This window comes from Squalius cephalus, assembly GCF_949319135.1.
Source record: "Squalius cephalus genome assembly, chromosome: 15".
In the NCBI taxonomy this organism is placed as follows: Eukaryota; Metazoa; Chordata; class Actinopteri; order Cypriniformes; family Leuciscidae; genus Squalius; species Squalius cephalus.
This window is the reverse complement of record NC_137136.1, coordinates 18,012,198-18,025,251: the sequence shown is the minus strand read 5'-3', so window position 1 is coordinate 18,025,251 and position 13,054 is coordinate 18,012,198. Positions and strand designations below refer to the sequence as shown.

At 39.2% G+C, this 13,054-nt stretch overlaps 1 protein-coding gene across 3 annotated transcripts; it reads left to right on the top strand.

The window, feature by feature from the left end:
* The first annotated feature begins 1,647 nt into the window (after positions 1-1,647).
* Positions 1,648-12,517, top strand: flad1 (flavin adenine dinucleotide synthetase 1). Of its 3 annotated transcripts, none has more exons than XM_079894898.1 (8): positions 1,648-2,046; positions 4,309-4,458; positions 5,367-6,126; positions 6,285-6,432; positions 8,846-8,944; positions 9,423-9,612; positions 11,224-11,297; positions 11,384-12,517. In XM_079894898.1, the coding sequence occupies exons 1-8, from the start codon at positions 1,744-1,746 to the stop codon at positions 11,517-11,519; spliced, it is 1,860 nt and encodes a 619-aa protein (XP_079751024.1). In that variant the 5' UTR covers positions 1,648-1,743; the 3' UTR covers positions 11,520-12,517. The 3 variants fall into 3 exon arrangements, with proteins under 3 accessions (XP_079751024.1, XP_079751025.1, XP_079751026.1); XM_079894899.1 differs by lacking the exon at positions 1,648-2,046 and adding an exon at positions 2,549-2,958; XM_079894900.1 differs by lacking the exon at positions 1,648-2,046 and adding an exon at positions 2,607-2,625.
* The last annotated feature ends 537 nt before the right edge of the window (positions 12,518-13,054 follow it).

Sequence of the window (13,054 nt, the reverse complement as noted above, 5' to 3'; positions counted from 1 at the left end):
CCATAGCACATGAAGGCAGCATTAGTCTATATTAGGCTACTGATTTATTCGCCGTTTACAAAACACGAAGCGAGTGTGACAACAGTTTAAATGTCTTCAGTTTTATTAAAAAGAAAAGAGTATTAGATCTCATGTCAATTTAATGTGCAATCTCGAGTATTTTTTAGTTGTCTATTAATAAGATTGTTTAACCAAAAATGAAAGTTCTATATTATTCCGTCAAGGCTTTCCCAACCAATATGACTTATCTTCTGCGAAAGAAAAAGGGAAAAAATGTGATTAATGGCCTCAAAATGCAGTGACAATGAACGTGACTAAAGGCCTCATTATACTTCTGCGTCGGCCCTACGCCGTAGCCTATACGCCATAGGCAACGTGTTGGTTTTAATTTATACTTCTGCGTCGTTGTCCGCGTTGACGCACCTAGGGAGCATGTGAAACCCTGAGGGAGGGGTTCTGGCAGACCAATCACAGCGCTTGCGTCCGCGTAGAATTGACGCGTTGTTACATTTTTAGGCCTCATTATACTTCTGCGTCGGACTTAAGCCTGTTTTATACTTCTGCGTCGAACTGCCGCCGTAGCTACGTCGTAGGCTGTGTGTAGCGCGCGTACCCTACGGCGTACCCTGACGTGCACCTCTCCAAAAATGTAACAACGCGTCAATTCTACGCGGACACAAGCGCGGTGATTGGTCTGCCAGAACCCCTCCCTCGGGGTTTCACATGCTCCCTAGGTGCGCGTCAACGCGGACAACGACACAGAAGTATAAATTAAAACCAACACGTTGCCTACGGCGTATAGGCTCCGGCGTAAGTCCGACGCAGAAGTATAATGAGGCCTTTACGCCGGAGCCTATACGCCGTAGGCAACGTGTTGGTTTTAATTTATACTTCTGTGTCGTTGTCCACGTTGACGCGCACCTAGGGAGCATGTGAAACCACGAGGGAGAGGTTCTGGCAGACCAATCACCGCGCTTGTGTCCGCGTAGAATTGACGCGTTGTTACATTTTTGGAGAGGTGCACGTCAGGGTACGCCGTAGGGTACACGCGCTACACACAGCCTACGACGTAGCTACGGCGGCAGTTCGACGCAGAAGTATAAATAGGCCTTAAAGAGGGCGAGCTTCAAAAAGGATAAATTGCTGTATATAAAAAAGTAGCCCATAAAAGTGGCCAATAGGATCATTCGCTATATGGAAAGTCATGCCAGCATTTTAGTGATGGCTGTGAAGGAGCATTGGTTTAATCTACTGAAGCAATGGACACAGTGTGTGCTTTGTGAACCACATTTGCAGCAGCACTAAAATTTTTTTTTTTTTTTTTTTTTTTTTTTGAGAACTGAAACTGAATAAACTAGGTCAGGGGTCTTCAGCAGGGGGAATCAATCAATCAATCATGCCCTGCAGTTGACAAGATTAAAACATACATTTATAAACAAAAATTAAATCGTTGGTGTGAATAATTAAAAAAATGAGACACTCTCGTGTCGTGTCGCCACCTACTGATGTAACATGCAGAAAGCGCTACTGAATAAATCAGACAATGAATCTTTGTGTTGAACCGATTCAAAAGATTCGAATTACTAAAATGATTTAAAATCCCCACCGCTAGAGGGAACCCATGGTTTGAAACTGCTATTTCTCTTCTGGGTTTGAGGACTACAAACTGAACAGCTCTTTTCACAACACAGAAGAAAGAGCACACAAACTTTATTGGTTGCCCGTGGCGGTGGATTTTTCAAAATGGTGCGCGTGTGTGCTTTTCCTGGATGCTTCAATCAAGAGAAATCCCTGAGACTCCGCCAGTGGGCATCGATGCAGGAGGAAAGTTTGACTTTTCACACATTGCCCCTAAATGACGTAAAGAGATTGAATCGGTGGCTACTCGCTCTTCGTCGAGATAGTGGATCACCCATTCAGTCTGTCCGTGGATTGAGGGTGTGCAGCGAACATTTTTCACCAAACGATTTCAGTGTAGCCAAAGGACATAAAAGACGACTGAAATCTACAGCTGTACCTAAGCATTTCGTACGACAACGAACTAAGGTAGGTGTGGGAATAAAGATTTAGCATAATCATATGCGTTTCCATGACGACGGGGAGCATCTCAAGTGGGGTCGACTTACGTTTATGTTTAAAAAATATGTAATTAGCTTATAGAGCTTTAAATTTACCTGGTGCAATAGGTGCTACATCATAAATTCCCAGCAGTAATGCAGTGCATTTAGGCTGCCCATATGTTACACATATTGTACTATTAGAATGACAGAAATCAAACAAATGTAACCGCCAGACACATTTTTGTGTCAAAGCTGCTTTTAGTTGGACATATGACTAACTGCAGACGAAAATTGTATTTTCACAAAAAACAAGTTTAGTCTTCTGTTTTCAAAGGAACACTTAGCCGCATGTACAACATAGAATCAACGATTCAATTTTATAAAGAATATCTGCAGATAGTCTGCTTTCACTTCTCGAGGAAGTTCCCGCCTTCTTTGCGCTGAATGGTCTGTTTATTAAGGAAGTAACGCAGCGCCTCGTTCCAATTGGCTAACAAGCATCACGTGACAGGAGGAGCGCAACCAAGTTTTGTTTGCTTACTGATATGTAACTCGCGTGGTTAGGGTGAGTTCTCGTTCGATAGTATTTACAAATCAAGCAACTTTTTAAAAGCAGAATCACGATTCAGCATTATATTTGCAAGGTTTATTAGCTAGCGTCCTTAGCTGGTATCAATGTTTACGGCTGACTTGCTGGTAGCCTTCACGGGACGAACCTGCGGAGCACTTGGGACTTTACTCACATGACCGTGACAGAGGAGACAGTAACTTCATTTTGGCCAACTAATGTTATCATTGATTTTGACACAGTTTTGAATAAGATAAGTGGTTCCTTGAATAGCATTTAGGTGACCACGCAATCCGGACTAACGGCAGAATCCCGTTCCATGCATTACAGGTAAAAGGAGTAAGTTGAACCATTTTGATAATAAACCTTTGTTTCTCTGCATATGATAAAGTAGATATTCCTATAATATCCAGCTTCAGTGTCAGGCCGTGGGATAACCGTGGGACTCTTAATCGTTAACAATTTATTGTTTTTCTTCATTAGGCATGTGAAGTAATTCTATAGTCATGGCATGCTTGCCAATACAGACAGTGTTTGCAGAAATAGAGCAAGACATAGTTTAACTAAAAACATAGTAGTGACGTAACATTGGCAGTGACAGCTGTTTCTGCTTTAGACTGATGTTGATGTAGAAATATAATGGAAGTGCACTACTGTAGCAGAATTACAGCAGTTATGAGGTGTAAATTGTGTAATAATTTTGTTCTTGATATCTAAGGTATCAATTTGCAAATAAAAATGCAGTTGTTTAAAGACCCAGGTTTCCTGTGCATGTTTGTAGGACTGCGAAATTTGGGCAATACCCGTTTAATTTATCAATATGACAACAATAAGAGTAATAATTATTATTAGTGATCGAAATATTTAGCAAAACAATGATGGTAGTATTGTAATATTTCACTCTAAAATAGGCAAATTGAGCATTTACAGGCCTGATAGCGCTCTGGCGCCACGCCGGATTTCCGGCGTACAGACGTGTCTGCGAGATATTACAATAATAATTTTCTATATAGTACAACTGTAAAATTACAATCCTAATATTCATGACTTTTTATTTATCATCTTTTTGTAACTTTAAGCCATCAATCTTTTATTTTGATAGAAAGCCACAGGGAGTCCTCAGAGCTTCTCTTTTGTTGACAACAGCCGGTTTGTAAGCGTTTCTCATTACAGCTTTGTGAAGGTGGTTGGTGCATGTTAGGTTTCCAAATTTACGGTATAATAGCGAACTAAACTCAGTGCACTTGCAGATAGGAGATCGTGTGGAGCGTCAATTACTGCGACTTGAGATGCTCTGACGCTGAAACGTTGGATCATGAGCTGCTTGCGTGTAAATTAACACAGTGCCATGCTTCACTCTGAAACATTCAGAGGATATTTATTTAAATGACATTTAATTAAGACATGTTGTGACTTTGGTTTATTTCGATTAATCATGCAGTCCTAAGTTAAAAGAAAATCTTTTTTTTTTATTATTTTTTTTATTAACGGTATCTCTCGGTTTCATGTTTTCCTGAGGTCAAACACTGAAATTTGTGGATTCAGAAGAGCAGAAGAATCAGAATAGTAGTATTATTGCTCAGACTTTTGTGCTTGTTCCCAACAGACCATCTCCTTCTGTCTCTTCCTTTTTCTTTCACTGCCTTTCTCCTGTCATCATTTTCGGCTTAAATGCTGCAGGCATTGCCTAAGATTAGGAGAGCAGTTAAGAGGGTTCAGCGAATCGGAGCCCAAATCATCCCAATGGCTCAGAACTGCAATGCATCCTCCGCGCAGAAAGATGGCGCTGTCACAGCAGCTATTCTCATCATAGGAGATGAGATCCTCAAGGTAAATTACCATTTATTTTTTATAATAGTCACAATTAACCCTTTGTCCTGTATGTACTGTTATTTGTATGGCTTTTATATCAGCTCTATATGGATTTTGCTTACCTTTTTTCTGACTGGGGCTGTCACTTTTGTGAAAAAATCCTGTTTGATTTTTGAGACGTAAGTGTTCATTGAATCGATTGTAAAATCGATTTTCCATGTCTAAAGATGTTTCCATTTTCAACGCCAAATATAGGCCAATCCACGGACAACTAACACACAGGCATTAGGATGAACGTAAAGAGGGCGCTTGTGCGTACAAGTCTATATTTCTGATGATTTATTGGCGTAAAGTTTTGTGCACAATGGCAAACAGGAGTGCAACATTCTTGAAAAACAATAAGCAGAGTGGACTGCCATAACATCAATGAAAAACATTACTGCAGGCTTCAACATGGCTGTGTTCACGATTAGAAATGTCAAACAAATTTCACCTATGTAGGCGACTGTGGCCCGTAGCCCGAATCTGCATCTGTATGTCTGAGACTGTCTGAATACTGGCAGAATTCACATTTTTGTTGTAAAAAAGAGACATATTATGCAGAAGTAGGCTATAATTTGCTGTGACGCGTGTTGGCCAGAACCTGCAGTTGCTGTATGACGCGTGTTCGCTGCGGGCGTATCGTGACGAGCTGGACGCGCTCCGAGAGAAGGCCGTTAAATCGATTCCCTATGTTCGTTTTCGAAACTTGTGTTGGTTGGTCCGATCGATTGTGCAATCGATTTTCGAACGTAAAGTGACAGCCCTATTTCTGACCATTTACAGATACAGGAAGGTTTCCACGTTTTAAGCAGAAATGAAACTCTTTTAGAATGGCTTAAAAAGCAATATGTTCAAAACTTTTGGTTGATATGCTTACATTGCAGGGTCACACTGTCGACACTAACAGTGCCTTCCTGTGCCGCGGACTTCGCAAGCTTGGTGTCACCATTGAGCGCATCACTGTGGTACCTGACGTCCAGGAAGTCATCGCTAAAGAAGTGGCCCAGCTTTCGGCCTCCGTTACTCACCTCATCACATCCGGTGGCATCGGTCCCACTCATGACGATGTCACTTTTGAAAGTGTTGCTATGGCATTTGATGAAGGTCTGCATGCCCACCCTGAACTGACAAAGCTAGTGGAGGGATTCTTTGGCACGGTCACTCCTGACAGCGCCCCCATGAAACTTGCCATGGTCCCCATTTCTGCCAAACTCAATTTTGGCGTAGACCCTCTGACAGGCCAGCGAAATCGCTTCCCTCTAGTCAGTGTCCGCAATGTATACATATTCCCCGGCATCCCCTCTTTGCTGGAACGGTCGTTCAATGGACTTACCCATCTGTTTTCAGGTTCTGGTATCACCTTTCACACCCGTGAGGTGTTTGTGGATGCGGATGAGACTGAGATCGCCCCGAGTCTCACAAAACTGCAGGCTGGTTGGGGGAAGCGTGTCTCTCTGGGCTCTTACCCAGACTGGCTTAGTAATTATCATCGTGTCCGACTGGTTCTTGACTCAGACAGTGCGGAGGAGGTGGAACGGGCACGAACTCAACTGATAGAAGAGCTACCTAAAGGATCTGTGGTTCCTCTCATCACTGACTCTGTGTCAGTCGCAACTGAAGAGGTGTACTCGCTCTCAAAAAGTGGTAAGCTTCTTTCTAACCATATCAAGGAGCTGTTGTTGGTCCGTTACATGTGTTTGATCTTGACCAGTTTACGTCTCCTAAATCAGTTGAGAATAATAACCTTGTTAAACGTGTGAAATTAGCTGTAAGAGAATATTCTATCATTAAATATCTGACAGAGACACTGCTGGGGAAGAAAGTAGCTGCAGCATTGGGGACCATTGAGATGGCGCTGGATAAATACTCTGCTGATGAGCTCTGTGTTGGCTTCAACGGTGGCAAGGACTGCACAGCTCTACTGCATTTATATTATGCTGCTCTAAAACGGTAAGAGAGGCAAAATTAAAGACAATGGGTTAACAAAAAAGGAGCTTGTGGGTTGAATTAAATGTATTTGAGACAAAATATTACAGACAGCTGTACAAGCCTCTACTACGAGCTTTCATGCTTGCGGTTGCCAGATTTGACAGGCTTAAAATCCCCCAATCCAAGCTTTTCTCTTAAAAGGATACATTTTCTGCCAGGTGTTTCACTTAATCTTTGCAATCTGGCAGCCACGCACACGTGCTCTCTCTACACTACGAAAGTGCTGTGATGTGAAAACACAGACAAACAAGTAAGCTGGAGTTCAGCGATCTTCATTGAGATATTTTGCTTAAATGAGTGTCGTTTAGTCAGTCTGTGTTCCCTCACAAGCCGCCTGCACTGTTTGCTGCAACTAAATCTGCGATCAAACCTTCTCGGTGATGAACTGTAATAAATCCAAACATAGATCTTGACTATATTTCCGATTGTTGATGCTGAATAAATGCACTTATGCAATGTCTATGTGACAATACAGTCTTGTATGCTATTGTTTTAAAGGTAAAACATTAATGTAATTTGGAATTATTTAATTACTATTAGGAATTTAGCTAATTTAGGCATGTTTTAATTTTTGAGATAAGTTTCTTGTTTTGCCTGTTTTCATAATGTAGAGTGTGTTTAATTTAAATGATAAATAGTCTATAATAAATCAGGAAACTAGATGAGGTAAAATAAACCATTAGTATGAGTTGACATTCTCTTGATTTGTGCTTACGTGAAAGAATGCAATAATTCTGATTAAATGTAAAAAATAAATTTCTCAAATGACAACAATCATTGCGATTTATAATTTTGAGCAAAATATTCTGGATTATCAATTTAACCATTATGCAGCAAGACGAAAGTTTTTACTGACTAAAACTAAAAGGGCTGGACATTTAGTTGACTAAAACTTGAAAAAACATGACAAGGTTGACTAAATATGATTTAAAAAAAACTAAAGACTTTAAATTTGTACCACTTATTTGTACAATTCAAGTACAGTTGATGTTAAAATGTCATTAATAAACAATACATATATATTAACTTTTTTAATAAATAATAAAATATCAAACCAAATGGCATTGGTTTTAAAGTGATAATTTAATCATTTTATTTAATTTACTGTGTTGTTACAAACCTGTATGACTTTCCTTATTCTGTTGAACTCAAAAGATATAATAAAGATATATTTCCTTTTTATTAAGAGTCAATGGGGTCCAGAACAACAGTGGACCACCCTGACTTGAATTACATAGACAACAAATAGACATTTTTCAAAATAAACGCTTTTGTGTTCCACAGAAGAAATAAATTCATATGTTTGGAATGACATGAGGCTGAGTAAATTGATTTTCATTTTGAGGTGAACTATTTCTTAAGATAAGCATACCTTCCAAAAAATGTTACATAAATAGATATACTTTTTGAAATTAAGACGGGTATAGAGTAGTGCAGGTATGTTCCCTTGAGATTTTCCTGTGGGGTTTTTATATTGATGAGAAAAATAGAGTCTGTGGTAAAGATAACTTTGACATTTTATTCTACAATGTAAATTATACACCCATACCGAATGTTAATCAGCACATTTTATGTATGTCATTTTTGAAAATTATATTTTCAATAAGTAACTAGATAAGACAGTATGAGTGTGTGCAGTTTATGGTTTAGAGCAAAGCATCAAAATATCATCAAGTTATCTTTACCACCATAAATTGAAAAACCCCATATGAAAATCTTGAAAGAACCAGCGGCGAATCAGCCTTCTGGGTTCTGACGTCATACCTGCTGCACCACTCTATTTGGAAACTTTCTGGTTGTCGAACATTAGCAATTATCACCATATCCATAGTTAATGTTATGAATTATACCTGCAGTTATTCTGCTGAGACACCTGTGTGAATTTGAGGAGAACTGACTTCATACATCCACTAATAATCACCTTAAAACCTAAATGCATAATAATGGCTCTGAACAATAATATGTGACCAAAGGCCTAGCATCAATTGTTTGCAGATTTCATGTGGTTTGATATTTTGTATGTATGCATGCAGTGAATTCAGTGTAGCTTAAGGGTCCAAATACTTTTTAGGGCACCATATGTATTTATAAATGCTGTGTTGGATTTTAAGTCCAAGCATAATTAGCAAATGTCTTTTTTAAAGAAACAGCATGGACTTGCTGAAGTTTCACAGATATCCAAAGCTCACGCTGAGCTAATTTCAGTGTTTACTGGCACTTTCACCAGACTCGCACTAGGACACAGCAGGCTTTGCTCATGCCTTTGTTACATGAGCTTTACTATTATCACATGGAAGCGTCAGTACATTAGTTTGAAGAATTCAGATGATATGATTTAACTTTTTTTTTTTTTTTCTCTCTCTCTCTTTCTCAGGCGGTATCCAGATGGTAAAGACAGGTTGAAAGCTCTGTACATTCGAATTGTCTCTCCTTTTCCAGAAATGGAGAGATTTTTGCAAGATACAATTAAAAGGTAAGACAAGGTGCCTTTCGAAAATAAAATAAAATAGGTACTGCAATGATTTAAAGGAGAAAATAGAAATCTGGAATGGTTTTCTTTCCTCCTGAGTAGGTAAATCACAGACTGGTGCCTCTGGCATCTCTCCCGGAATCTACTCTGACAAAATTTCTGAATTGTGAAGTTTTCCAAACAGTCTTTGAGCACTTGTATGTGTTACTGATGTTAGAATCACCAGCTTGTTTATCCACATGTATAAAATGGGATCTGGCACCAGTCAGTCTCAAGTTCAATTCACTTGTGAGAGAGACATTAAAAGCGAGAAGTGCCATCTGCAAACCGTATCAGTCTCTGTGCTGCCGCTGACAAACCAGCTGCGGTCTGTTACTTAACCACGATGAGTTGAACATGGATCAAGCCTCATTAATTCATCAGTGTCAATCAAAGCTCCATGTGTAATTATCTGGCACATCTCTTCCTCTCTCTTCTGTAGATATGACCTGGAGCTGATCTCGGTGGAGGGCAATATTCGGCAGGCTCTGAATGAGGTCCAGGAAAGGAGGCCGGATTTACGGGCCGTCCTGATGGGAACAAGACGGACCGACCCTTATTCGCAGACGCTGACACCCCTATGTCCCACAGACCCCGGCTGGCCTGATTACATGAGGGTCAACCCACTGCTGGTGAGGGGGTGTGGGGGGGGATATATTATATATACACACACTCACACACTACCGTTTAAATGTTTGGGGTCGATAAGATTTTTAAATTGTTTTTGAAAGAAGTCACTTGTACTCATTAAGGCTGCATTTATTTGATCAAAAATAGTTCAAACAGTAATATTGTTAAATGTTATTAAAATTGAAAATAAATATTTTCTGTTGTGAATAGGGGTGTAACGGTTCACAAAATTCACGGTTCGGTTCGATACGATACACTGGTGTCACGGTTCGGTACGTTTTCGAAACAGCAAAAAGAAAGTAGCCTAATGCCAGAGAAATTTCCTTGATTTAAATTTTTTTCATTAAAACTAACATCATAAAGTATGATAATTTTTTACTTTGAGCAATGATGGAGCTATACTTGACTCTTCTTAGGAGCATATAAAACAAAAACAGCTCCTTATAAAAAAAAAATGAAATGTAATATTGTAGTAGTAATAAACAAAGGTTTATATTATTTAAGATTAACATTTGAGGGCAGCAATTTTATTCATAATGTCGAAATAAAACCGACGTTACACGAAAGCACAATGTTTCTTCCTGGTTTCCACGTCAGCCCTGTTTAATCCGTTAATAACAGAGAAATGTGAATGCTTCTCACTATATCTCGCAGCGATGTCATTACTTAAGTGGTGAATTCACATGCGTTATGTACTGGATCTCTTAGCGCTGTGTAGTAACAGTGTCGCTTGATCAAGATCGGCTCGCGCTGCATTGGTCCAAAGTGATGACGCACAAAATAAGGAGTAGCGCAGTCTCGTTCCGCTTTCATTGCAACTTGTCATTTGATGTTGGGCAATGTTGTGGTCGCGCCAGCGTCTCTTACATTATGAGCGCGCTTGCCGCACGCGCCTACATTTGAAATAATGTAATTTTGGTCGGCAGGAAAAATGGTCCAAAGAACCGTTCGGTTTGTAATGCGTACCGAACCGAAAGCCTTGTACCGAACGGTTCAATACGAATACGTGTATCCCTAGTTGTGAAATATATTGTGATGGCAAAGCTGAATTTTCAGCAGCTATTACTCTAGACTTCAGTGTAGCATGGAGCTTAAGAAACATTTATTGTTAATGTTGAAAATAGTTGTGCTGCTTAATGTTTTTTGTTTGTTTAATTTCTTTCAAATAATCTAACTGATACCAAACTTTTGAACAGTAGTGTATAGATTTAAAAAAAAAAGTTTTAAATAATATAATAATCACTTAAAAAGGTATAATACACATGTATAACCACACAGAGACAAACAGACAAAAAGAAAGCCGAAAGGTTTTAACCCATCTTCCCTCCTGTCCTGTCGTCTCTAAACTGACTCCACAGTCAGTAAATCACGGTCATGTCTTCCACTCACTCTCATGTAAGCTGGCAGCAGAAACAGCCAAGAAATAGTAAATGATGATGAACGAGGCTCTCCAAGATCATTACGCAGCGGCTCCATCATCCTAATCAGCGGTGCTTATGTAAAAGACACGGCAGTACAGCATGTTCTTAGAATTACAAATGACCCCGGATCGGTGTAACTTATGTTACATTTAGATGTTTGCGTCATATCCACCATCTCTTCTCGTTCTGTAGGAATGGACGTATCATGACATCTGGGAGTTCCTGAGAACCCTGTATGTGCCCTACTGTATTCTGTATGACAAAGGGTGAGATGCTTCTATTCACAGTCTTCACTCTTCAAATGAGATTATCTTCCTGGTTTTGCTTATGCCCTTATCTCTCTTCCTCATAGATACACTTCTTTAGGCAGTATGGATAACTCATGCAGGAATCCATCTCTTAAAGTGGTGGACGAGAAAGGTGTGACCCGCTACAAACCGGCCTACAAGCTGGAAAATGAGGAGGAGGAACGCAACTCCAGGGCATGACTGACTTCTCTAAACAAACTCATCTTTAGATTTTAAGAAGACACAATGTACGACTGAAGACATTTTGAAGAAGGAACAGAATCTGAAATTCTTTCAGATACAGACTTCTTGAAAAACCTGTAGTTTGTGTATAGGGTGTCCGTCCACTGATGTAGCTTTAGGAAAGCGATGTCACTATGCTGTATTTAAGATTTATTAAAACAGTAACAAAGTGTCTTGTTTTCTTTTCTTTTAAAATAAAATAATTTCTGGTATTATCAGTGGACACCATCATGATTTGTGTTTTGTAACTTACCTTTGAGAAAAGAGAGTAACCGCCCGACCGGCCCGACGCAGCCCGAGTTAATGAAATGCAATGGCGGTTTCCGGCCTCACGGGTGCGATATAGTCACGTTTTACATTTAAAATGGTGATTATAATAAAACGATATCCAGGCCAGATTTAATCTAAGACTATTGATCTCCTCCCCCCACCTGGAAATCAGTCAGCGGTCTGGCAACGAGAATCGATGCTCGTTTACGGACGCGCGGCCTGTTACACATCTGATTACCAGCAGGAACACCTCCATCATCTTAATGTCCATGCGCTACGTGTTACAGATATATAAAGATGATGATGATGGTGCTGTGCTGCTGGTAATAATCAGATGTGTAAACTACCTTTAAGCTTTTTTTTAATTTTTGGACTGTTCACTTAGTTAAATCTTTATTTGTTCTATAAACTAACATTTAATTGAAAAAGACTGGCTGCTAGTTTAATGTTCGACTCAATATGATCATAAATCAGTCGTTTTCATATCAGAGGACAGATGAGGTGGAGCTGCTTCAGAAAAGAGGGTGAGACAGGAGGAAGCAGTAGCAGATCACAGGTAACGTTAGGTTAAGTGCTCTATAAGGGCCAGGTGATTTTGATTTGTTGGTGATAAATCGGAAGAAGTGTACATGATAAATAGTGAATACAGTTTGAATATTATCAAATAAAATGTTCTTGAAGGAGCCAAAGTATGTTTAGATGTTTTTAGAATATTTTTGTTGACATGGTCACATCATCACTTGGGTGTGGTTTCATTTTAATAACCTGCTCATTTGTGTGGTGGGAGAGAAACAAGAGTCTAAATTATTTCCTGGATTTTTAATCACCATAGTCTTTTGGCTATGTATGCAGGAAATGGGATTCAAATCGAAAGCATTTTCCTTCATTTTGTGGCTCTAAATTTCAACTTGTGAAAATGATATTGAAATGTTTTTTTGTTGTTGTTTTTGTTTTTTCTTTTTTATTATTACTTTTTGATTTCTTTTAAAAAGTAAAAAAAAAAAAAACATTTATTTTATATTCTATTTTTCATGAAACTTTATAATTTGTCCCGCATTTTCATGTCACTACCTATCTCTCATTAGCCTCCCTTTCATTATAGATAGGTACCATCATTTTGAGGGAAATGTGTTCAAAAGTCTGAAAATATGTGTGTAACTTTAAGGAACGTCACTACCAAAAACCCTTTTTCTGCAATTAAGTAAACTTTTGTGGGTGTTATT

Bases quoted from the DNA above. Each gene is read 5' to 3' on its own strand.
- flad1 (XM_079894898.1), top strand. From the start codon at position 1,744: ATGGTGCGCGTGTGTGCTTTTCCTGGATGCTTCAATCAAGAGAAATCC. The intron at 2,047-4,308 runs GTAGGTGTGGGA...TAAATGCTGCAG, and splicing joins TCGTACGACAACGAACTAAG to GCATTGCCTAAGATTAGGAG. The intron at 4,459-5,366 runs GTAAATTACCAT...CTTACATTGCAG, and splicing joins TAGGAGATGAGATCCTCAAG to GGTCACACTGTCGACACTAA.